The 27,275-nt window shown below is 34.1% G+C and overlaps 1 protein-coding gene across 6 annotated transcripts in view; it reads right to left on the bottom strand.

The window, feature by feature from the left end:
* The window catches only part of VPS13A (vacuolar protein sorting 13 homolog A), a 233,519-nt gene that overhangs the window by 28,479 nt on the left and 177,765 nt on the right, over nt 1-27,275 (bottom strand). For 5 of the 6 annotated variants that reach the window (XR_004527015.2, XR_002176281.3, XR_012332570.1 and 2 more), the window contains 15 exons: nt 23,002-23,131; nt 15,609-15,841; nt 12,014-12,167; nt 11,359-11,505; nt 11,080-11,161; nt 10,425-10,494; nt 9,457-9,562; nt 6,989-7,102; nt 5,961-6,106; nt 4,679-4,760; nt 3,725-3,838; nt 2,516-2,591; nt 2,266-2,429; nt 1,907-1,952; nt 1,674-1,797 (listed from right to left, as the gene is read on the bottom strand). Coding sequence is in view for 3 of the 6 variants with exons in the window: in XM_019934642.3 (XP_019790201.2) it covers nt 1,674-1,797; nt 1,907-1,952; nt 2,266-2,429; nt 2,516-2,591; nt 3,725-3,838; nt 4,679-4,760; nt 5,961-6,106; nt 6,989-7,102; nt 9,457-9,562; nt 10,425-10,494; nt 11,080-11,161; nt 11,359-11,505; nt 12,014-12,167; nt 15,609-15,841; nt 23,002-23,131 (1,788 nt within the window). In the remaining 3 variants the exon portion in view is untranslated. Of the gene's footprint in view, nt 1-1,673; nt 1,798-1,906; nt 1,953-2,265; nt 2,430-2,515; nt 2,592-3,724; nt 3,839-4,678; nt 4,761-5,960; nt 6,107-6,988; nt 7,103-8,828; nt 8,897-9,456; nt 9,563-10,424; nt 10,495-11,079; nt 11,162-11,358; nt 11,506-12,013; nt 12,168-15,608; nt 15,842-23,001; nt 23,132-27,275 lie in introns of those variants that run through there. The other variant, XM_073806234.1, reaches the window with a different exon arrangement.

Here is a 27,275-nt window from a genome sequence, read left to right as displayed (position 1 = left end):
GTTTTCCCAGCACCACTGATTGAAGAGACTGTCTTTTCTCCATTGTATATTCTTGCCTCCTTTGTCATAGATTGGGTGACCATAGGTGCATGGGTTTATCTCTGGACTTTCTATACTGTTCCATCGATCTATATTTCTGTTTTTGAGCCAGTACCATACTGTTTTGATTACCGTAGCTGTGTAGTATAGACTGAACTCAGGGAGCAGGATTGCTCCAGCTCCTTTTTTCTTGCTCAGGATTGCTTTGGCTACTTGTGATCTCTTGTGTTCCCATACAAATTGTAAAATATTTTGTTCTAATTCTGGGGAAAATGCCATTAGTAATTTGATAGGGATTGCACTGAATCTGTAGATTGCCTTGGGTAGTACAGTCATTTTGACAATATTGATTCTTCCAGTCCAAGAACATGGTATATCTTTCCATCTGTGTCATCTTTGATTTCTTTCATCGGTGTCATGTAGCTTTCACAGTACAGGTCGTTTGCCTCCTTAGGTAGGTTTATTCCTAGGTATTTTATTCTTTTTGATGTGTTGGCAAATGGGATAGTTTCCTTGATTTATCTTTCTGATCTTTCATTGTTAGTGTATAGGAATGCAAGAGATTTCTGTGTATTAACTTTGTATCCTGCAACTTTAACCAATTCACTGATGAGCTCTAGTAGTTTTCTGATAGCAGCTTTCGGATTTTCTATGTATAGTATCATGTCATCTGCAAACAGTGACTGTTTTACTTCTTCTTTTCCAGTTTGATTTTTTATTTCCTTTTCTTGTCTGATTGTCATCGTGAATTCCCTATGAGTTATTGACTTTTGAACTTCTCTGATGATTATGACTCAATAATTATATTTGTGAAACTAAAGTTACAGGTAGAAAAAACTGTACCCTTTTTCCCAACCTTAACTCTAAACTAAAACTGGAAACACCCCATTATGGGCATAGTATGAAATACTGACTTAAAAGGAGCAACTAATTTAATGACAATACTTATTGCAATAGAGCAGAAAGCCAGAGAAAGTACAAAGGAAAAAAGTCAGGGAGATATCCACCCACCAATTTTCTAAGTTAGGTTTCTAAGTTAAATTCATTAGTATGAATTTAATCAATTGTTTTATGTGTTACAAACTTCTAGAATAGAGGTAACAATAACACAACTACTAAATTTTAGTCTTATGCTAAATTTAATTTGGAGGAAAAGAGAACATGTTTAAAATTATTTGCACAAGTGAAGAGAAATAGAGGGAAAGGATATAATAGTTTCATAACAAAATAAGACCATAAAGGAAGGGGTGAACACAAGCTGAGTTTGAACCGGGAATGTAAAATGCCATTCTTTATTTCTCAAAAAAGGAGACAGAATATTATATTTGCTAATTTTGTAACTGATGTATAGCATTACATTCTTGTAATGTATTGCAGTCAAGGAAAGTGAAAAGCTTAACTTGCCAAACCTTCCCTGCCAAGGCTGCTGGGAATGAATGACAAATGAAGTAGAACTCCATGAAGCTGAAATGATGCAATACCAACAATTTAAGAAGTATCAAAAGCAATTAGGAAGATCATATGCAACTTGCCATTATTGCAGGTTCATAATTAAGTGCCTCAAGCCAAAGAGATTTATCTCATTTCTCTTGGTTTAAGCATTTTACTCATATTTTACATCAAAGAGAATTTACCTTTTTATTCCCTGAAATGTACTGCTAGCCATGTCTATGATGCCTCCAGTTGGCCTTGTCACTGCTCCAACTAAACCTTTCCCAAAACCTTTAAAGAAACCAGCCGCTCCTTCTTTTTGAGCTCCTGGATAGAAAAAAGACAGAGCTTTAGACAATTGGATTAGGAACGAAAATGGAATCAGTTTATGAAAGCCTTGGTAATATGTATCACCCAAAGGAATCACTATACTTGCCTTTGATCGGTTTTGTAACAATTCCTGTTATGCCACTTACAAAACCCTAGAGGAAAAGCACAATTGAAAATTTACAATACTTTGACATGATACCTTGAAGAACCAAGTCTGGCTTACAAAAGAAATGCAAAGATCTGCTTTCTAGATACCATAAGAATTAACATATTTCCTAAGTATTTTATTTAAACAGAATATTTCTCGAGGCTACTGACATATTTTTTATTATGTCACAACCCACTGCTCCACCAACATCCAAATAATATTTGAGTGAATGAAAGTTTTATGTCTATTTCCTTACTCACAGATCATGGCTTTAAAAGATATTCCTAAAATGTTCACAACCATGGGAAATTTCTTACAGAAACTAATCCTTTTCCTCCACGAGTGATGCCTTCTCTAAGACCAGCTGGTTGCTTGTTCATGGCTTCTCTTCTCTTCTGTTGGTAGTCTTCATCCATAGTCATAGCTGCTACCCCTTTAGCCATAGCACTGGTGATTTTGGAGGCAGCACCAGCTAATCCACCTAGCAAAATTGTAATACTTTTAGTAAAACAAAACACATCATTATTTTCTAGCATAATCATTCTTGGTAGGCATTCTGTTTCTTACCAACAGCTCCACCAACTAGTGCTTTCAGTCCCAGTGCCATTCCTTCCACAAACTCTTCAGGACCCTGGATGGCTCCCTAAAGGGTCAAAAAAGAATAACAATAAATAAAGTTACGCTTACGTTTAAAGGTAAATTTTTTTTTTGGTATATACAAGAAGAGTAGTAGTGACAAAAAGAATAAAGATGTCCCAGAGAAAGTGATATCAGAAGAAAACTTCACATTAACATAATTCTCAGATATTTCATGGCATTCAAAGTATAAAAGATAAAATGTTAGAAGTTGATCCAAACTTAGAAAGGAATATGACTATTCACCAAAGTGTACAAAAGATGCTTACTCGGAGTATATGTTATATTATGAGAAGGTAACCACAAACTACTCTATATAATATTTTTAAAAAGAAATAAAAACACTTTAATTCTTAATATTTCTAATATTTTAGATTATAGTGTACAAAATAAATACTAGTTTTACTTTATTTTTCATTATCTTCTATGTTTAAAAGTGAAAGTAGGAGAGTTTTGAATGTTTTGACAGAAATTTTTAAGGGACAGAGAACAATCATAATTTTTGCCATTGATTAATAAGATTGTTTCACACAGTGTCAGTTTGCATGGTTATTTTTACTGTCCCACACCACTGTGCAAAGCAAGACTGTGTGTCCATGGGAATCTTCCTTCTACTATAGTACAAATTTTATCCATCTTTAATATTCCAACAGAACACTTAAAATTTGGTATTTCTTAGTAAAGTCTTAAGTTTAAATTCTGAAGGAAAAGGTAAATATTTCTCAAAAGACTTCTCAAAAACCTCTTACCATTGTTTGCTTCAAAATAATGTCCTTTTGTTGTGTTTCCAAAAATCCATTCACAAGTACAACTCAAGTTAACTGGGGTGATTATTATTATCATTTTTAATTGAAGTACAGTTGATTTACAATGTTGTTTTAGTTACTGGTGTATAGTAAAGTGATTCAGTTATACATATATATACACAAGTGTGTGTATATGTATGTATATATATACTTTTCATATTCTTTTCCATTATGGTTTATTACAGGATATTGAATATAGTTCCCTGTGCTATACAGTAGGGACCTTGTTGTTTATCTATTTTACATATGGTAATTTGTGTCTGCTAATGGGATGCACTATTTATTCAAAAGTATTAGTGTGATATATTGCACAACACAAGATTAACTATTTTACCTGGTAAGGCTCATAAAAAAATGCTTCTACACCTTCAGAAAATTCTCTAATCAAGCCAAAGGGATTTCCCAAAACATCAAGTCCAAGAATGAGTACATACATCTGCTTAATGGCCTAAAAATGAAATAGAAACATTAGTCAAATCAGATTATCAGATTTAATATTTTTTTTCCTTATATTCAGTAAACACATCCAGTTTTTTTTCAGGCTAACACCCTCACCACCAATTTCAGCCTAAACCATATCACCGTATTCATCAGTAGTCTTAGTTTTAAAAAGCAATTTGGTGTTAGAGTACGAGAAAAAATATGACCTATTTACATAAAGTTTTAGAATATTCAAAATACTTTTACAACTATGTGTGACAGTTATTATTACTGCCACCATTTTATAGACTAGAGAAACATACAGGTCAAATGATGCCCGGAGCCATGGTGGGTAAACAGCAAAACTGCGATCCAAACCCAGACCTCTTAAGTCATGCTCAGTGATCTGTCCACCATACAACTATCTCAATGCTCTATAAATTATACCACAAAATACAGGAGTCTTCAGAGGTGGACAAAAATCCACTAAAATAATATATCTAATTGACTAAACAACTTAATTACACTAAAAATGCCCTGTGTTCATCAGTTACTTACTGATAAATAGTTTCCCTTGACCTATTTTTTTAAGTAAGTGAGCTGAATTACTTAGCTGATTATTATTTAAAGATTTACATCTAGTCCACACTGATCCAGGAAAGATTTCTGTCAAAGGCTAAAAGTAGAAAGGCAAAAAACTGAAATGGTGGTTGGGCTCAACTTCTTTCTACAATCCTGAGGGAAAAAACCATGTTTTAAAATTTTGAAACGGCTATTCCCTTCCTGGCCAAATCATTATACCTCTATAGACACATATGCCTTCACCATTTTATCACTTTGTCCCTCTGTAAAATAATCTCAGACAAACCTGTTTTGAATAGTGTCTTATTACTTCAGACTGTAGTTCAGATGTTGTATGGAACTGATAGTTGAGTTCAAAAAATGCAAGCCTGAAAAAAAAAAACACAAAAAAATGTATAAATATATAGAGAAAAGGAGATTATGTTTTTAATATTAATGAATGGTTTTATTTTCTTTAGAATTTTTCTCCAAAAAAATTCCTTTTAGTACATTTTCCCATACCAGTCAGGAAATCCACTCCTATATACATCTCTGCATATTCTGGTCAAAGAACCCTCTTAAGAATCTGATAAAAGCTATGGATCTTATCTTCAGAAAAGCCATCAATATACACATATTTTCACAGAATTCAGGCATTTTAGAGACCTTGGGTCCCACTCCTGGACATGAACTATATTTCTCAATTCTGTCCTATCATGGCCCACACAGAAAATGCCTGACACACTGAGATAAATGGAAGAGGCTGCTCAAGAATGGCCACGGTTCAGCTGCTGCAGGTCCTGCCTGATCAGCTGACAGCTGAAGAATCACCATCAGTTTATTTATAACCTATTCACAGCATATACCTGGAACCACTAATTGGGAAGTTCTATGCTAAGGATAGGACAGCAGCAAGATTAGAAATCTCATCCTATTTCTGATGTCTTCAAACTTGTGTTTTTAAATTTGACTGTTTCCTAACTTTTATCTAGATTTACAGTTATGTCTTACTAGACTCACTGATTCTTACTACTGTTCTTAATAATAGCTCTAGGTGCTATCTGCAAAGGTCATGCTCATCTAAAGTCTCCACTCAGACTCTCTGTCTCTTTGGTCAGATACTCTAATAGCTTACATTATGACTCACATTAAATTCTTGACTGTAACATTTAAACTGATCCCTTCACTTCTGCTATCATGGCATTCATTTTCTTCTAGTCACATATGCTTTGAAGAGTCTTGATCCCATAGGCCTTAAAGCAACATCTTTTAAGCACCACACATCACATCTTTGGGTATACACAGCTTCTTAGGAATCCTTCCCTAGGCTAAAAAGGCCTTATATAACACACAAACTTGCATGACCTCTGTCCCTCTTTCTTAAGGAAATTATTTAATAATTATTCTGTTATTTAATAGTTAAGGGTTACCAGGCAATATGTTTCTTAAATTATATTCCATTTAACAGCAAAAAACCATATTCAACCTATGATCTGCAATGTACTTTACATACTTTTTCACTTATAAAATTTTAATGTATATATAAAATGGACTTTTCATCAATTTATACATTTGAATATTAAACATACTTAAAAACTACATCTTGTACATCTGTAAGAGTGGCACCAATACTCTTCAGCAAAAGATTTAAAGAATGAACTGCTACCAGTCCTTCAGGTTGTTCTGAATCTTTAGCTTCTTCACCACCTGAACTCAGTGAAACACTTAAATGCAACTAAAGAGATAAAGAAAGAAATATTTAAAGCACTTTCTTCATAATGACAGTTTTAACTCTTAAAATTCAATATCATCTTAAATTCACTATACCATAAATAAGATTTCAAAGTTACCTAGATTATATCAAAATTAATAACTGGAATGTTGAAAGAATTTAAAATGTAAACAGCCCTTTAAAAAATTTAAATTCAACCATGTAATGTATGATATTTAGTTCAATCCAATTCTTTTGGTAAACCTAGGAAAATATTAATCTTCATATATTTTTTAATAACATTAACAATCTAGAAGTTGAAATTGTTGAAAATTAACTCAAATATCTCCAAAAGTGAACGTTTCAACTATTAGAATTAAGTTAGTGTGGTAAAGCTAGTTAAAAAGCACTTTTGTATTATATGTATTATATATAGTATAAGTAGTTATACAGTAATTTTCTTCAAGTATTATGTAAGTTAACTCATAGAAATTTTATGTTAAGAACTTACTTTTAGTTCCATTCAATCTTCAATTTTAAAATCAAGGTTACTTTATAAATTATTTTCAAACTTATACTAATATCATACACAAAAGTTTGAAAATTGTCACAACACCTTAATAGATAGCAAGTTAACATAATGTTAGGTCAAGATGTAAACATATAAACATACTGTAGGTGGTTCCACTATTATTTCCACAGGATAAAAAATTATTATAAGAATAAATAATAAAAATTTAAAAGTATCATTCCTTTGTTATTTACTTATATTTGTAATTGTGAAGTTATAGAACTTATATACTATTAAGAATATAATTTAAATGTTGTATTCCCCCAAACAGATCAAATCAATCTGCTATTACCAAGATTATCAAGGACAATAAAAATGACTTATTTTTCCCCTACCTTGATAGGAGATATATGAAAGTATTCATAGAGACTGACTTGTGATGAATCTCCTAATGAAACTATTTTATATTCTTCTTGGAAAGCTTCTGTATCTTTATGAAAAAGCTCAACCTATAAAGGAACATAAAATATTAAAAACATAAGGGATATTTCTGTAGAAGTATTAAGCTAATAGCTCACACGCTGCAGAATACTTCCCCATAATATCCAGATTCAACATTGCTCATGATTGGGAACCTACTGCCTTAGAAGGGAAACTAACATCTCTACTGTTAGGAAAGTTCAGTCACTCACAAACTGATAAGCATATCTTCTATGTTTCCATCCAATACATTAAAAGACACTAAGGTTTTCTTCACGTGACCATAGATTTTATTCCAAAAGGCCACTAATCCAATCCATCAACACTTTCTTAGGAATAATACAATCGTACTTGCAGCTTTTTGATAAATGCATTACTGACATCTACAGAGGTCACTAATATAAATCAAAAAAGGGAAGGCACTGAAAGTAATTTTTCATGAAGTGATTAGTGCTTTCATTCTTGATAATCAACACTATTTCTTTTGCAAATGCTCACAAATCTAGTACTTCTGTGTGTTGAGAAACGGCCCAACATTCACATTTTAACTGATTAACAAAAACTTCAAAATGATAACCTTATTAAAAGTATATTTAGAAATTCACTTCTGGGATAATGGTGTAAGGAGATCTTTAGCTCTCCAGTGAAACTGGTAAAATTCATTTAAAAAGACAAACTTTTAAGGCCTCTATACCTAAGGGTATAACCAAATAAAACATCTATTCAAGAAAATCTATAAAAATTTGGTAGGAAAAGTGACTCTGTGGTATTTGAAAAAGGACCATTCTCTCAGTTCCCCCTCCCAACTCAGTAAGCCGGAACTCCAATCTAGACTGGTGCACCCAAGAACTCAGAGCTCCTTCTCTGCCCCACCTCCCAACTGGAAGACTTTCATCTTGGGAGGAACAGAGGTCGGCACTTCTCATCCTGCCCCCAGCTACTAGCTGCTGAGCCTAAACTACAGGGGAAGAAGGAGCTTCCCTCTTCTGCCCAGCCTCCACTCAGAGAACAAAGGCTCTACTTGGGTGTGACACCACTGAGAATACTGAGGTCTGATCACCCTTGGCCCACCTCTAGAGGTCCAAAGCTCTGGTCCCGAGATATTGCCTGGGGGTGGGGGTGTATGTGTGTGTGGGAGTATACTTTAAAACAGACAGCTCCTCATCTCTTCCCAAAGAAACTGACTTCATTTACAACAAAATGTAAAGTTCAGGCCTAAGAGTGCTCTAGGAAACAGTGAATGTTGTGGTGAAAGGCAACTGGGAGGGAGGAAAAATCCTTGATTCAGTGAAGATACAGGCTAAACTGTAGGCCTGTTAAGTTTTTGTGAAAGAAAGAACTGGGGAAAGAGATGGGGCGGGGGGGGGGGGGGGGGGGGGCCCGCTGTTGGAACAAATAGCAAACACTTATCTTCAGATCACTTCCTTCAAAGGAGGCCAAATTTGACTGGATTAGTCTGTAGAGCAATTTATGCCCTAAGGCATTACTGAAAAAAACTAGAGCAATCATCCAGCAATTAGCAGTTGCGATCATGGAAAGAAATGCAAAGAGCCCTGTAAAAAACCACTTTTATTCCAGGGTAACTGTGGGTGTCCCAAATCTTTACCTCCCTGAGGAGCGACATCAAAGGCTTAACAATGCAGGGAAAGGTAAGGGTGGGGGTGGAGTAGACTTCAATAAAATAATCCAGCCAGTCACTGAACTAATAAACAAACCAGTAACAATAATAAGCCTTGGAGAAAGGGGGACAAGTACCCAGCACTGTTTCAGTATACAGCTGACCCTCTGTATCCACAAGGTTCCACATCCGTGGATTCAACCAACTGTAGAATGAAAATATAAAAGAAAAAAAAAAAAATCCAGAAAGTTCCAAAAACCAAAACTTCCATTTGGCACACCCTGGCAACTACTGACATAGCATTTACATTGTACTAGGTATTATAAGTAATCTAAAGATGGTTTAAAGTACATGGAAGATGTGTGTAGGTATATGCAAGGATATCTTACCTTTTATTTGCCTTATCCCTTTTCTCATCAAATATCCTGGCATATCCAAATTTCTAAATTATTAATCAATACAAAAGTAACCCAGAAAAATAAAATAGGAAAAAAGTGATGTAAACATGACTGATTATCCTCTTCCCCTTACTACTGGCCTAAAACCTTTCCTCCTATTTTCTAAGTCATCATAAAAAGGTTATTTGTCTTGCTTCCAACTTCTATAATCTGAAAATGTGATGTCTGCCAATGTAGAACCACGGCAGCATAATAAAAAAATTTTAATTTTTAAAACCATTTTAATACATTTAAGAATGTATGTTATAATTTTTTTAAGTCCTCCTCTTTCCCTAATTCTTCCCATCATATTATTAATAAGTCTTACCTCCGTTTTTTCAGTTACTTCAGCTGCTGTCATAAGTTCTGATACAGCATAGACAAACCCAAGATCTAACCTGAGATCCATTTCTTGGATCAACACTTTGAAATACCTATAATACAAGGTGAAAAACATTTAAAAATCATTGATTAACTGCATTAACAAAACTATATAGGAAAAAATATTAGATAAATATTAAAACATTGAAACTTAGGACTTTTTAGGTGAATGAGTTAAAAAATGTCACGGCAACACTGTTCATAATGGCAACAAACTCATAATACGAAAATGCCTACAAAGAGGAAATCGGTAAGTAAACTGTGGTATATAGTCACACAAGAGAATACTACATGCTAGTGATAATAAATAAACTCTACCTACATACAACAAAATAAATTGTAGTAAAAATCTGAATGAAAAAAGCAAGTCCCAAGAATATATTTACAGTTAAAAATTTTTTCTTTAATTAGGAAAAATTTTGGCAAAGTAAGAAGCATAATGTTTAGGTACACATAAACAATAAAACAGTATTTTAAAAAGGGAATAAAAATAGTATTTATCTTGGTGATAGGGTCGAGGAAACAAGAAATATGGTAGTGATACATAGATGGATGTTTCTGTCAGTGTTCTATTTTTTGAACTGGGTGGTGACTGAATTGAAAATATTATTTTCTTGTTTCTAAAACAGTATGCAGTAATTATAGACAACTTAATAGAGAAAACAAATAAAAAAGAAAATAACAAAATACACACAATTCAGAAATGACTATTGTTAATACCTAGGTATAATTCATTTGGAGCTTTCTGACTCTCCAAGATTATGAAATAATTGATTTTTCCTATGACCTTTATAATTTAATATTTTACACTTAAATCTTTGACTCATCTGAAATTTATTTATTTAAGAGTACAATTAACTCATATTTAAATTAAAACATTAAATGCACACACAATAAATGTACTAAGACGCTTACTTAATACGTGATATCTGCGAATGTCCTGCAGATCTCATGACAATACTGACATCTGTAAAGGGCTTTGGTGCTGTAAAGATTAATAAATATGATTAATGATGCTTTAAACAAAAGATAAGCATTTTCTTGCAATTTAATACACATCACAGTGGACAATTAAATTATTTACTAAATCGTGAGTATCAATTAAAATTACTGATATCTGTAAGATCTATCACAACCTTAATTTCAGACTCCAGGATTGTTTTTTTTAATTATCTGTATTCACTCTAAGGTTAACTGATCCTTTAAATTAGTGATTTTAAACCAGAAGTATGTATTAGAATCATTAGGAAGTCTTTGTGAAAACAGATTCAGGGTCTTATCTTTTTATTCAAAGGTTCTAGTGGCTTCTAAATTAGGGGTTTACAAATTAGTAATCTTTTAAAATTAATATCTCTAAACATTATATATATATTTCTAAATAATCTTTTCTTCAGTATTCACTCAGTTTTATTGAAGTTAGTTGAGTACTTCCTGGTTTTTTTTCAAGCTAATTTTCCAATGATCCTATAGACACTAAACTTGAGAATGGTTTCACTTCATATTTTTAAAGTAAAAGAAACCAAATAGCTAATACAACCATTTTTATGGCAATGTAAAAATACAAACAAACCTGAATCCATGGTGACCGACTTAGGAGGTTTAATGGGGTAAAACACAAATGGAAATATAGCACCATGTATCTGGTTTTGGATCTAAGAAAACAAACAACAGGTCAGTATATTAATATGTTAATTATAGAACCTGACTGGAATAACAAAATTTAAGAAGTACAAGGAATCAAAAACTCTAGTCCAACAATGAAACTTAAGTACTAGACAAAACAGACTATGCGAATACATTTATTGTCATATTCCTTTAGAATATAATTTGACTATCTTTTCAAACTCACCTGTATTCTGTAAATTTGAATTCTAAATGATGATTGATGTGCAGATGTGCTATATTCTACCTTTAATGCTGGAAGGTAATTTCTTCTTATAGCTATTACATGTGGCTGCAGAATTTTCATGTTAGTACCACTAGGTGTGAAGCGAACCTGAAAAATATGCCCATACACACACACAAACACATGGAATTTCTCTTTATTTATTAATTGATTAAAATTAGAAATCTGTATCAAAAAACTTTAAAGATAATATTAAATAGTAGGCTAAATATTTGATGCGATTTTGACTGAGATCTACTCCATATCCATACAATTCACAGAAATATTCATATAATCCTTATAACTTGGTTTTATCACTTTTTATATAACTTTACTAAAATTTATCAAAAAAATAAAGCAGTAAAAGAAAAAACAGTTTTAAAAATAAAACAAAGCAACTTATTGCCTTCTTGTTAACCAAGGAGTAGATCATTAGCGGCTTAAGAAAGCCTGAATCTTGATACAGAGAACTATCCCTTTAAAATATTCTATATAAAGTATGTATAATAGGATTCATTGTTTTGTAAGCAAACTAGTCTCTCCTTAAAAACTAACTTGTGATTCATCTAATTACAACAGATAAAAATTAAAACTTCATATCAGTACTTAAAAATATTACCGGAATGTTAGTGTCCAACTCAATAACCTTATCTTCTGATGGTGAAGATTCAGTATATTCCTTAAATTCTTTCTCTAACTTCTCAGTGTGCTTTACACTCATTGGCTTCCATCTTGCCTTCTTCTTGGGTTTTGTCTCCCAAACCACATCAGAACTTATATATGAAAGCAAAAATCATGGTACTAATTTATAAACATTTTCATTTTATCTGGTTTATTACATGAATTACCATTACTGAAAAACCTTCAGTAAATTTTTGCAATATCCCTAGTTGTAAGCAAGCACATTACAAGTTTAAAAACATGAATTCATTCAACCAGTACTTATTAAACTCCTATTTAGGCACTATTCTAGGTGGCAGGGAGATTATCAGTGAACATTTCTGCCATTTTGGAGCTTTCTTTTACCTGAGGAGTGATAGACAATAAATAGCAAATTAGCATCTTTTAATATATTAGGAGGTGAAAATGCTTTTGAAAGAAGAAAAAGTAGACGGGGTAAATTGGATGTGGAGTACTGGGATATGCAAAGTGGCAGCATCAGAAAAGAGTGGCCACCAGAGGTGTCATTAAGAAGGCGAGATTTCAACAGTCTTAAATAAGATGAGGGAGTTATCCAGCACGGAAGAGAAGAACAACATTTCAGGTAGAGAGACAAGCTAGAGCAAAGACTCCAAGCAGAGCATGCCTGTAGTCGTCCAGGTAGAAGAGCAAGGAGGCTGGCATGCCTGGAACACATTAAGAGTAGAAGATGAAGTAAGACAGATAATGAGAGGCAAAATAACGTAAAGCCTTGAGGATACTGTAAAGACTCCGAGTTTTATTCTGAGAGGAGGACCCACTGAAAGATTATGAGAAGATAATCAGCCACATAGTTTGACCTAAGGTTTAAGAATGTACTATGTGTTGGAGTGGGAAGAAAGAAAAAAAAGGGATGAAGACTAGAACAGGAAAACTTGTTAGGAATGTAATGCAGTAAGCCAGGAGAAAAACGGTGATGGCGCTGCCTGCGGTGGCCTAAGGGTGAGGCAGTACAAAGTGGTCAGATTCTACGTGTGTTTTGAAGCTAGATCCAAAACACTGCTTTTAGATGGATTACATGTGGGGTGTAAGATAAAGAGAGGAATCAAAGATGATTCCAAAGTTCTTGGCCTGAGCAGCTGGAAGAATGTAGTTGTCATTAACTCCAGTGGGAAAGCAGGTTTTGGTAGAAGGAGATCAGGAGTTTGGTTTTACATACTACAAAGCTTAAGAAGTCTCTTAGATACCTGAGTAAAGATTTTATGTAAGTCGTTGGATAGGTAAGTCTGGAGTTTAGGACAAAAATCTGGCTGAAGATATATTTTTAGAAGTTTTTGGCATACATACGGTATTTGAAATCAAAACTGAAACAGAGAAGAGGACTAAGGTCTGAGAGCCTCAAGGTACCCAATATTAAGCAGTTGAGAAAAAGACAAGCAAGCAACAAGTGAGAATAAGAAATGTTGGAACAGAAAGAAAAACCAAGGTGGTGAGATATCCTGGTTGTAACATCAAGGACACTGTATCAAGAAGGGATCTGTGTTAAATGTTATAAACATAATCAATACAAAGACTGGTAATTGTACACTGGACCTGGCAATACTTAGGTCTCTGGTGATCTTACCAAGACCAGTTTCATGGTATACTGAAAGCAAAAACCTGTTTGGAATAGTTAAAAGAAAAATGGGTAAAAAAAGAATTGGAGATAGTGAATATATCTTCTGTAATAGATTAACACTTCTAAGGGGTTTGGCTATAAAGTAAAGCAAAGAAATGTGCAGTAGGTAGCAGGAAAAGTGGGTTCAAGAGAATTTTTTTTAGTTGAAAGAAATTACACTGGTTGGAACAATTCGATAGAGAGCCAAAAATTATTGAGGTGGGAGAAAAAAAGAAGAGAATTGCTGGATCAATGTCTCAAGAGGCAAGAGTGAATGAAATATAGTGCAAAAGTAGAAACATATGTTTAAATAGGAGCACATACAATGTGTCTATGATAACTAGGAAATGTGTCACTGCAATATGTAGGTAAAAAATATTGGTGCATAGGAAGCTGAGATATTGGGAGTGGGTCTTTGGACGTTCCCTTTTGATTGTGTCAGTTTACTCGGTGAAGTAAGATGCAAGGCAGTGAGCTGAGAGAGAATGGGGGTTTAAAAAGAGATAAAGTGTGAAACAGTAATCTAGGAGAGACAGTGAATGGAACAAATCTAATTTACTAAAAAATTGCTATAAGACTTAATTGCAGAATTTAAAAGCTTTCCACATTCTAAAATTACTTCACTTGTTTTGCTTACTGAAGTTTGTAAGTTATTTAATTTTATTTATTCTATTTGTTTATTCCTTCTAAAATTTATGTTCACTTAATAAACAGAAAGGTACAAACCATGTATTAATCCCCTTTGCATTCACATCATTTAGCATAGGAGATAGCACATACCAGGTTTCACAGCTTAAAATCTGTTATCTATTTGACATTTTAATTTAAGTAATAAACATACTTTTTTGAGAACAAAAAAAATTTCTAAGAAAATAGTTTTAATATGCCTTTTTATTCATTTGGCCGTGCCGAGTGGCATGCAGGATCTTAGTTCCCTCACCAGGGATTGAACCCGTGCCCCCTGCAGAGGAAGTACAGAGTCCTAACCACTGGACTGCCAGGGAATTCCCTTTAATATGACTTTTTAAATGGCATGGATAGCATTCAAGGAGAAGTCAGGGGCATTTCCAGATGAATTTACATAGAAAAACAAAGTCAAATCTGTATCATATACCTTTAATTTATATATTTATTTGAGAGTTTAACTCAAGTAAAGGATTAAAACTACATTATCCTTGTTATACAGACTGCAATATAGAAACACTCTCAAATTTGGCAGTAATATACATAAATTAATTTTAAGTGTTTATAAACAGGAATATTAAGTGCAAAAGGGAAAGAAAGAGTTTTACTGGTGATGACTTATGTGGGAAATGGTAAATACAGTATTATCTTATTAGATCTTAAAGTGCCAAGGTCAAAGTAGAAAGTGATTAGAAAGTGAAATGTACAGTGTGGGGAATATAGTCAATAATAATATAATATCTTTGTATGGTGACACATGGTAACTAGACTTATTGTGATCACTGTAATGAACAGAAATACTGAATCACTATGTTATGTACCAGGAACTAACATAATGCTGCAGATCAAATGTACTTCAAAAACAAACAAACTCATAGAAAAAGATTAGATTTGTGGTGTACCCTGCACTGTGGTAGGCGGTAATGAACAGTTAAACATTTCCTTATGACATATTAAAGAAAGAAAATATACCTTTGATAAGTTGAATAAATCTAATTTTTAGAGAACTGGGAAAATCAACAACATGATGAGATAAATTTGATTTTTGGTATGTCTTTATCTCAAAAGGCAAAAAAAAGCATCAAAGCACTTTTAAATTAGCATTACCTCAGATTAGTATCAATGAATAGTCAAAACAGAAAATTTAAACTAACTCATTTTAGATTTTACAATCACCACTCTTAATGATTAAGAACTGATCACTTAAATGTATCCAAATTTTAACGCATCTAACCTTGTAATGCCAATATAGGCTACTTCTTGCTTTGTATAATTGTTGACAAGAGAAATTCCAACATCTTGTAATGCCAACACAATTTCTTGCTCTGCTAACTCTGCTTTCTCACTTTCATATGTCACTTTAAATACCCTTGGATCTTCAGTGAATAAAATAATGCGTTGTAAGCCTTCGAAGAATGAAACTAAATAAATGGTCTTTTCCCCCAGATCTATAGGTGTCATCATATCCTGAAACAAAATCATCAAAAAAATAAAAAATTAGAGTTTGGTCACATCCAACACAAAATCTAGATTCCACATCTGAAAAATGAGAATAGTAATGGCACCTCGTTCCCAGGGTTGAACAAAATAATTTAGTAATTGTATAACATTTGGAAATTTACATAATTAAAATCAGTTGATGACAGCTTCTGCCATAATCATTATGAAGTCAGGAAGACAGGTCAACTGTTCTTTTAATACCATAGTAAAATCTAATTAAATAGTCTTCCTTTCTAGGCTAATCAATAACACAAAATTTTATTTTCTCTGATTTAAGACTAATCAATGTGTTATGCATTAAAAATTGTTCAGTCAGAAATTCATATTTCCTTGTAGAGCTGAACTAAATAAGATAAAGAATATCTGACACCTCAGTTGCATGCTCTACAAAGCACAAATACTTACTACAGGATTAATTCTGCAGGAAGCCTTTATATATAATTATTGTGCTGATATCAGGGTCTTCAGTTTCAATAATTAACTTCTAATAATTAACTGTCAGCAATGAATTTCTAGTTAAGTGAACACTCTGATTAACAGGAAATTATAATATATAGTACACATTCATGTTATAATCCACTAAAATTAAAAATGAGTTGTTACCACAGTCATGTTACTTATAACACTTTCTAAAATAAAATACATAGTACTAAAACTACATTAAGATATAAATAAACTAATTTCCAAATAAGTCTGAAGTTTTTCTAATATTTACACTGGATTACAGATTTACCTTTATAAACTTGATCTATCATTTTGATATAAATATGCAAAAGTACTAATCAACAGGTCAAATATTTGATTATTTTTATTTTTTATATTCAAATGAAGTCTTTTTTCCTGAATAAATCTAATAATCATGAATTTAAAAAATAAAGTTAGGCCAATTATGGGCAGCCCTCTCAAATACATTCAAAGAACACTGGACTCCATAAGAGCAACACTGAAAAGACAATGGAAAAATACCATCAATATGCTAAGAGAAAACAATTCAGAACCCAGAATTCCTTACTCAGCAAAAATATCCTTCAGTGAAGAAAAGTATAGGAAACAAAGATGCCTAAAGACAAATGAAAACTACTAAATATCATCATCAACAGAGTCACTCAAGGAAATTCTATAGGAGGAATTAAACACTGGCAAAAGGAAAGTGATCCAAGATGAGTGTCTGAAGCAAGAAAGGAATGTTATGTAAATAAAATAGTACTTATGTGGCAGAAAATATTTTACAAAATTCAATATCCAGGCATAATAAAAATTTTTGGCAAACAAAGACTAGATGAGAAGTTCTTTAACCTCTTATCAAACCCCCCAAACAAACACACACACCATACTTTGGCAAAGATCCCACTTAAAGGTAAATATTGAAGTTATATAACTTGAGACCAGAAATAAGGCAAAGACATGTGTTAATATCAGTTTTTATTAAACAGTATATAGAGATGCTAGCCAGTCCAGTAAGGCAAAAAGAAATTAAAGATGAAAGGATTGAAAAGGAGAAAACAAAACTCTCATTATTTCTAAGTGTCATGATTGTCCATATGGAAAAATAAAAAACAAATAATCAATATTAATAAGAGAATTCAGTGAACTTTCTGGATTAAAAAAATCAACACACAAAATGCCATTACACTCCCCTATGCTAACAAGCTTAATTTTAAAAAGATACCAGGGGTTTCTGCTCTGGCAACTGATGACTAGGTGGTCCTGGACCAACACTCTTCCTAACAGCAAAAGCTGGACAAAATCTAAAAAGGAAAAATATGTGTTTGAAAAGACAGAAAAGTTACCAAGGTAGTGAGAATGGGGCCAAGATCTGAGAGAGAAAGAAAGCCAATAAAAGTGAACTTTGTATTCAGAGTTCACAAGTGCCAGTTCTAAAAGTAGAAGCAAACACTGAGAGCTTAAGAAAAACATTAAAATTGGGAGTCTCATGTTTGGAAGGACCAAAACTGGAGTGCAGGGCATACCAAAAAGAATGGTCAACAGCTTAGGCTTTTAGTTGAGTCCCCAAAGGGCGATACTTTAGGTGCCAGGGTAAACTGGAAATACACAAGTCCTCACAAGGACTGAAGACCAGGTTCAAATAATTTCAATCCCCATTAAGGTACTCTCCCCCTAGACTAGCTACCTTACAAAGGTAAAATCACATGTTCTTAAGAGAAAGGGAACATCATATGGAGCCTCGAATTGCCTTTAAAATTTTTCATATACTTTGTCCAGCACACAGGCAAAAATAAACATGCATGCAAAAAAAAAATAAACATGCATGTAAAAATAAACAAGAAAAAAAAGAAAATATAAAAATATCCATATGAAATCTAGATATTGAAATTGTCAGATAGGCTTCAAAGTAGTTATGATCAAAACATTCAAGAAATTATGTAACAAGACAGAATTTTGGAACAAAAACTTCTACAATAGAAGTCTTAGAACTCATCATTTCAATAACTAAAATTAAGAACTCCATGGATGATTTTAAGAGCAGATTAGATACAGCGAGAGAAGTATAGTGAAAAATAGGTCAGAAGAAAATATCCATACTGAAGGAAGGAGAGAAAAAGATGAAACAATACAGAACAACACATAAAAGTCATGAGACATGATGAAAAGTCTCACATTTATGTAATGGTGAATTCCAAAGATAAAGAGAAAAAAAAGAGGTGCCAACCCTGAAATTTGATATCCAGCAGAAATACTCCACTAAAAACAGGGCAAAATAAAGACATGTCCTGAATAAAACTGACAGAAAACTAATCAGCTGTAGACGCTGATAAATGGAATACTGGCTGCCATATCAGTAAACAAGGATGTTACAGTCATCAGCTATTGCAGCTACAGCCTATGGTGAGCTGGTAAGCCCTGAGGAAACTCACGAAGAATACCTGCCATCTAGCAGCCATCAGACTGCAGCCACTCCCCACGGTGAGCCCTGAGGAAACTCAGGATGTGAAAACACAGGATACTGGCCAGAGATAGCTGAGATGCATATTAAAGGAATGATTTCAGTGAGCCCAGACTCTTGCATCTTCCTATACACAGAAAAGTACTAAGTTCCTTAACTTGGGATATCTGGTTTTCTTTAATTAACAATAATCTTTTGATGTTCCTGACTACCTGCCCTTTGTTGTAAAACTTCTATATAACCTGGCTTCCCCCATTGCCTCCTCAGAGCTGTTCTCTCAGGGTTACTCGAGATGCTGCCTCCCGGGCTTGAAGTCCTAAAAGTTCCCGCCCAATAAAACATAACTCTCAACTTTTAGGTTGTGAATAACTTTTTAGTCAACAACTCACACTAAAAAAATAGTAAAGAGAAGAAAAATGATCCCAAACAGAAGTACGGAGATGCAGGCAGAAATGAAAAGTGGCAAAAGGAGAAATATGTGGGTTAATTTAAATGGAATACTAATTGTAGAAAGCAGTAATAATACTTCTTATGGGAGTTAACCTATTTAGAAATAAATCACACAACAATATTACATAAGACGGAAGGAGTAAATGGAGTTAAAGAGTTCTAAAGTCCTTACATTACTGGGAAAGTGGTACAAGTACTAATTTACAGCAGGTTTTAATAAGTCAAGAATGAATGCTGTAATACAGTAGGAAGCTAAAGCCTTAGGCTTCTGTTAATGTGATGATCTTTTTGTGTCCCTTGCAGAAAACCTACAAGCTATGCTCATGGGTTGTTATAAGAGATATCTGCTACTGTGGGGTAGGGCTTCTAGGTCAAGGGGGCTCATAACACAACCAGTGAGCTTTGTTTTCCCTCACATCAAAGCTGTTGTTTGAAGTGACCAAAGAGAATACCTCCTAAACTTGTCTGATGCTTCCTGCTGGTATGCTGTGTTTCCTGGCCTGTATCCACCCAAGCAGGCAGTTGTAAACTGTGGCCTATGATAGTTTTGTAAGTCTGAATGTTTAAGCCTAAAAAGATACTGTGGTGGGCACTGTAATATTACATACTGATAAAAGAATCAATTTAACAAAAAGACATAACAATTCTAAATTTGTATCTACCTAATCACATAGTTTCAAAATATAAGAGCCCAAATTAACAAAACCAAAAAAGGAATGTGTAAATCCATGATTTTAACCACCACTCTCCAAGTAACAGAACAAGCAAACAAAAAATTTAATGAGATAGATTTAAACAATTCAACAAAACTTGAATAAATCAACATATATATGTAACAGGGAACAGCCGATTTTGACTCCATGTTGGATCTCTTTCTTTGACTTTAACCTTTGCTTTTTGCTGCTTTTGTTATTATAATCATACATAATGGCATGCCTCAGGGAACCCTGCCTCTCTGCCTGAACCTTAAACTAAAGTACCTCTGTTCAGCTCACAGGGAGACAATCTGACCCTGCCCACCTGTGAATGGCTGCAGAAAAGAAGAAACTAACACATTCCCTCCCCAATGAAGGCCACTGTGAGGAGATGTTTTGCAAGATAAATGGGCTTTTTACTTTAGTTCCTAACCTCCTCCCGCTCTCTGTTCTATAAAAGAAACTGGCATCCAGATCCCAACAAGACGGTTTTTTGGGCCACTAGTCCGCCATCTTCTCAGTCTGCTGGCATTCTGAATAAAGTCGTTATTCCTTGCCTAAACACCTCCCAGGGCTTCCCTAGTGGTGCAGTGGTTGAGAATCTGCCTGCCAATGCAGGGGACACGGGTTCGAGCCCTGGTCTGGGAAGATCCCACATGCCGCGGAGCACCTAAGCCTGTGCGCCACAGCTACTGAGCCTGAGCGTCTGGAGCCTGTGCTCCGCAACAAGAGAGGCCGCGACAGTGAGAGGCCCGCGCACCGCAATGAAGAGTGGCCCCCGCTCACCGCAACTAGAGAAAGCCCCCGCCCAGAAACGAAGACCCAACACAGCCATAAATAAATAAATAAATTTATAAACACCTCCCAATTTACTGGCCTGTCGTGTGGCGAGCAGAGTGAGCTTGGACCTGGTAACACATAGAATACCGTAACCAACAACTACAGAATACATATTTTTTTCAAATACACATAAAATATTTACAAAAATTGACCACATGCTGGCCTACAAAGTCAACTTCAATAAATTCCAAAAAATTGAATCAGAGTATGTTCTCTAGTCACAGTGGGATTAAGTTAGAAATAAACAAACAAAACTAGAAAATACTTCTGAAAAGTGATAACCTAAGTAACCATGAAGCCAAAATATAAAAATAAGTCACAATGAAATTTAGAAAATATTTTTAACTAAAAAATAAGTAACATAAAACACAGGAAAATTTGTGAGATAAAACTAATACTGTTTTTGGTAGGAAGTTCGTGACTTTAAGTGACTTGAAATAAGAAGTGAAGAAAGTCTAAAAAGCAATGATCTAGGTGTCTGCTATGAACTCATTTGCCCCCTCCCCCAATTCACATGCTAACGTCTCAACTTCCAATGTGACTGTGTTAGGACATAGGGCCTTTATGGAGGTTATTAAGGTTAAATGACAGCCTGGGGGAGGGGGAAGGTGTAAACAGGGTTCTGATCCAACAGTATTAGTTTCCTTATAAGAGATACCAGAGGGCTCGCTCACTCTCTCTTTGCCATGTGAGGACACAGCAAGAAGGCAGTCATCTGCAAGCCACGAAGAGGCCTCACCAGATTCACCAGAACCTGACCCTGCTGGCACTCTGATCTCAAGCTTCTAGCCTCCAGAACCATTAGAAGTAAATTTCCATTGTTTAAGCCATCCAGTCTAAGGTATTTTGTTATGGCACCCTGAGCAGACTAATACAATATCTATTTCAAGAGTTTAGAAGAAACTTATCAAATTAAAACAGAAGAAAGGTGAAAGAATATAGACTAGAGCGGAAACAGGTGAAAATGATAACAAATGTATAAAAGAGATCATCAAAAGAGCAAATTGATGGTTTTCTGACAGACAAAACTAAACTGAAACTAATTAAACTAATAAAATCTCAGCAAAACTTATCAGGAAAAAAGGAATGAAGGGACAAATAGTCTATGCTAGGAATGAAAAAGAGAATCATCCCCATAAATATTAAAAGATAAAAAGGTGGATATTATGAAAACATTTATATCAATATATTAGAAAACAGAGATGAAATAAAAGCATTCTTAGAAAACCTCTTACCAAAATGACACAAGTAGAAATAGAAAGCTGAATTGCCCTATGTTTAATAATAAAATAGCATTCATAATTTAAAACCTTCCTACAAAGACTACTGCAGGTTAAGATGGCTTGGCTTCACTGGTGAACTCTAGCAAATATTCCAAACATTCTAGAAATCATACCAATCTTACATAAGCTCTTCCAGAAAATAGGAAAATCGTAGATATTTCCCAGCATGTATTAGAATGACCTTAACATCAAAATCTGGTTAGGACATTACAAGGCAGGAAAGTTACAGGCCAACTTCTCTCATGAATACAAGCAAAAGTCTTAAACAAAGCATTAGCAAGTCAATTCCAAAAATACAAGGTTGGTCTAATATTAAAAAACCAACCAAATAAGACAAAGCCCAGATAACATATAATCATCTCAAAAGATTACAAAAAGTCATAAAAATTAATAGAAGTTCAATACTCATTTGATAAGAGAAATAATAACTAGTGGCAAGAAAAAAGACACTGGAATAGGGAACAAATTAAGATAAATTTTGAAAGACCAATAAAACTTTAATAAAACAATTTCTGAAAGTCATTTAATATATTACTGCAGAATGTTTATACCTAACTTTATTATTATAAAAAACAACAGTTTGCCATCCAGAGGTAAATTCTTTCATTAATAGATCCCTAAATATCCTTCACAGAAGTTAAATTGACTTGGGATGACTTTCAATGCACAGAATGTATTTATATTGGTTTATAAATTGAATGCTGAAAATACCTAAGTTTACCCTTTATAACATAATAGAAGCAAATAAAAAGGCAGACAAAATAAGACTGTTTCCAGTTTTAAACATTTCTGGTTAAGTTAAAGTTTGAATACTGTTTTAAAAATCTTTCGCAGTTTTTAAGAAGTGGAAACACAAAAGAGGCCTCAAAACTAGTAAGGCTGAAAGAGAGTAACTGAAAAAATAAATAAATAAAAGACTTCTGAGAACACCATAATAATCAATCCAGTACATACATCCTTTTGTGTTACTTCACCGTGGCTTTCTCCACATCTCCACTTCAGCTTTCTAGAGCCCACTGGATCAGCCCACGTATAAAGAATTGCTTTTCCAGGAGGGAGGGAATCTTCTATTTCACAGAGGGAACTGACATAAATAGTAAAAAATATGCATTTAAGTAAGTGCAAGTATACGATCATTTAAAGAATCCAAAATAATACTTCGTTAATTCTGAGTCCATTAATTGAGATTTGTGATAGTTCTGATTAAGAGTAGACTGAAAATTTTCCTCAGGCTTCCCTGGTGGCGCAGTGGTTGAGAGTCTGCCTGCCGATGCAGGGGACATGGGTTTGTGCCCCAGTCCGGGAGGATCCCACATGCCGCGGAGCGGCTGGGCCCGTGAGCCATGGCTGCTGGGCCTGCACGTCTGGAGCCTGTGCTCCACGGCGGGAGAGGCCACAACAGTGAGAGGCCCGCGTACCGCAAAAAAAAAAAAAAAAGAGTAGACTGAAAATTTTCCTTATACAATAAAAAAGTGGTTTTCTGAGAAAATAATGAGAATATTTCAAGGGAAATATTTGTCCTATTTAGGAAATAAATATCTCCAGGTTGCTGAAACTACTTTGTCAACTTTTGTTTTAACACAAATTAATTATAAAAGAAAATTATTCCACTTACTTTATCTTATCTATACCAAATCTAAGAGAATTTAATTGGTGACCCTTTCCAAAGTATTGTTTTTACTGTGGCAAAGACAATACAGCTCAATTATTGCTAAAAACCATAAGACATGGGATACAAATCTAAGAAACTCAGTCAACTCATAAAACGATTCCCCAAAAGAAAATGGAGAAGCTACAAACCAAAGAAATAATAAAATATAACTTTTCTGAGCTGAAGAAGCTGACTCTGCAGATTAGACTTCATTGGGTATCAGACTAAATTAATGGAAACAGAATATCAACCTAGATAGAGCTTTGTAAAATGTTCAAATTTTAAGAAAATAGAGGAAAACCTGCCTATAAACATCTAGGACAATTACCCATGAAGAAATAAAAGTAAGACTGTTCTTACACTTTTCTGTAATACTGAATGCCAGAAAACAATGGAGCAATGGCTACACAATTTTGAGGCAAGAAGTTATGACTTAAAATTTTCTGTCAAATTGTTAATTTGCAAGAGAAAGACATTTTCAAATAAGCAATAGCATAACCTATTATCCACAAACTCTTACTTTTTCCAACCAAGCCAGAGATGACTAAAAATAAAATTTTAAGAACTAGGATGTAGAAATATTAAACAACTAAACCAGTCAAATAAATTAACTTGTTGTTAATATGCTATGAATCAATGCAAATACCTTCAAGAACATATTTTTGAAAAACTAACCATTTTATATTCATCTGGGTCAAAAATCCCAAATTATATTGATAAGAAACTGAGAATTTGGAAAGAGAAATTAAAGAAAATGTAAACTACTCCAAATTTTTCATGGATGAATTAGCAGATAACTGTTTCACTCTCAAAATTTAAAATGCATCAAAATTGGGACTTCCCTGGTGGTCCAGTGGTTAAGAATCTGCCTTCCACTGCAGGGGACATGGGTTTGATCCCTGGTCGGGCAACTAGGATCCCACCTGCTGCGGGGCATCTAAGCCCACACGCCACAACTACTGAGCCCACGCACTCTAGAGCCTGTGCATCGCAACTATTGAGCCTGCGTACTCTGGAGCCGGTGTGACACTACTAGAGAAAAGCCCACGCGCCGCGACGAAGAGCCTGCACGCTGCAACTAAGACCTGATGCAGTAAAATAAAATAAAATAAAATAAAATAAAATAAAGTAAAATATGCATCAAAATCTCCAAGAACACAAAATAATTATCTACAAGAGAAACTAAATGTATATTTTCCAAATCATCCTTAGAAGAAAATAATCCATATTACCAAAAAGTATGGCAAGGAATTATAAATTAGTTGTTATAAGAATTACAAATGGGTTCAACATTTTTTTTGGGGGGGTTCAACATTTTTATTAAAAGACAAACAGGTTCTAACATTATAAAACTGGAAATAAATTCTCAACAACAGAAGAACATTTAATTATAGTGCATCTAAATGATGGAATATCATGCATTCATTGAAAATTGTGTTTTTGAAGCAAATTTACATGCTCACAATAGCTGTTAAAAACAAGAGATTCAGAAATATAAACAGATAGAGAACAATAGTAAAAAAAAATAACTGAATCAAAATGCTGACAGTGTTGGGATTCCAGGGATTATGTTTTTCTTTTCACAGTTTTCCTACAGAATTTTAAAAAATAATGGACAGTTGTTATTTTTATATGTAGGAAACAAAAACCATATTAACAACAACAAAAAAGCCAAGGGTAGGGAAGGCAGAGGAAACAAAAGCCCTATATTCCTTATTTTTCTATGAAAAAATATCAAATGTAACCGTGTTGATCAGATAAATTTGGTTTTAAAATATTTAGAAATGCTTTAATTCATATAAATTTTAATCTATTTAATTCACTGCAGAATATTCCTCATGAAAAAATTCATCTCAAATTTATCTCAGGAGGGCTTCCCTGGTGGCGCACTGGTTGAGAGTCCGCCTGCCGACACGGGGGACACGGGTTCGTGCCCCGGTCCGGGAAGATCTCACATGCTGCGGAGCGGCTGGGCCTGTGAGCCAGGGCCGCTGAGCCTGCGTGTCCGGAGCCTGTGCTCCGCAACGGGAGAGGCCACAACAGTGAGAGGCCCGCGTACCACACACACACACACAAAATTTATCTCAGGAAATTCAAAGAAAATAAAAAGTAACCAGAGTCCTCAGAATGTTAACTATATATGTGTACAAGTCTTAACCTCACAAGAAAATAACAACACAATGTGACAAACGCTTTAATCTATATATTAATTTTATAAATTTCCATTAAAACTGTAATTTTTAAGTTTCAGAATTTCTACACAGGATCACATTCTAGTTTCTCCCTTATCCCTTACTTTTACAACTGTAACAATGCAGTAGATAAAATTTCTAGACACTTTATATCTGAACTGTACTATGAAGAACAGTGCAAAGTCAAGGCCAAAGAAAAGACTGAGAAGTCTCTAGTTCAGCCTCAGCCAGGCTCAACCAGATGTCAGAGAATTAAGCTACAATGCCCTACATCACCCACAGTATGTAAAGAATTAACTTAGCTCCTGTGTATCTTAGAATGTTACCATTTATGTACTAACCTTGAGAGAATCGAGAAAATAGTCACCCAAATCATTTTTTGGACGTCTTAATTCTGTGACAGTTTCTTTGGGAAAGGCTAGTTGAGGTACGTGAATTGAAGGACAAATAAGAAAAAAACCATTTGTTTGCCTTTGTCAGTTTTAATCAACCAACTTATTATTTTTATAATATGGATAATCATAGAAAACAGGCTCTACTCTCTCTCAACATCTTCCTCAAATGAGAGAACTGATAGGCAAGGAGGAGTTCTAGATATGTGCTAGCTCAAGCTTTGGGTTCTCACTCAATCAATGCCTATTTTAGTCAATGATTCTAAGTGTACAGTTAGCAGTGGAAAAAAAGCATAAATGCACTGATAAATATGAGCCCACTGATAAGTGACATGAAAACAAACTAAGAAAAGTAGACAAAATAAATTCAAGACAACCTGGGACACATAAGTAGAGGAACAGAAGGTTACATAAATTGTAGTGGTACTAAGAGGATAAGGTATCACAGTATATTGAAACAAATGATATAATGAGTAGTCTTGAAATATCAAGACATAAATATAGTCTTTAGAAAAGCTTAAAAATGTAGCGCTCCTTTCCTACATGCCTCAGCAAGAAAAAGGTATCTACTGTTTGAAAAAAATCTGAAGAATCAATATTTACATTATGTTCATTAAAAACAAATTTCAAAAATAGACAAAATTCTTACGATAAACCCTGACAATTTCCTCACCAGATTCCACAATGACCAAGATTTTGTCATACTTGCTTCAGTTCTTTTCGTTTTTGTTTTTGAAGCATTTAAAAGTAAATTATATCACTAATCATCAGGGAAATCAAAACCACAATAAGACATCACCTCACACCTGTTAGAATGCTTATTATCAAAAAGACAAGAAAAGAAATAAGTGTTGGCAAGGATGCTGAGAAAAAGGGAATCCTTGTGTATTGTTGGTGGGAATGTAAATTGGTGCAGCCACTATGGAAAATAGTATGGAGGTTTCTCAAAAAACTAAAAACAGAACATGTGATCCAGCAGCTGGATGATCTGTT

This window comes from Tursiops truncatus, chromosome 6 (genome assembly GCF_011762595.2).
Source record: "Tursiops truncatus isolate mTurTru1 chromosome 6, mTurTru1.mat.Y, whole genome shotgun sequence".
NCBI lineage: Eukaryota > Metazoa > Chordata > Mammalia > Artiodactyla > Delphinidae > Tursiops > Tursiops truncatus.
Note: the sequence above shows the minus strand (reverse complement) of the source record. Positions and strands in the feature narration are given on the sequence as shown.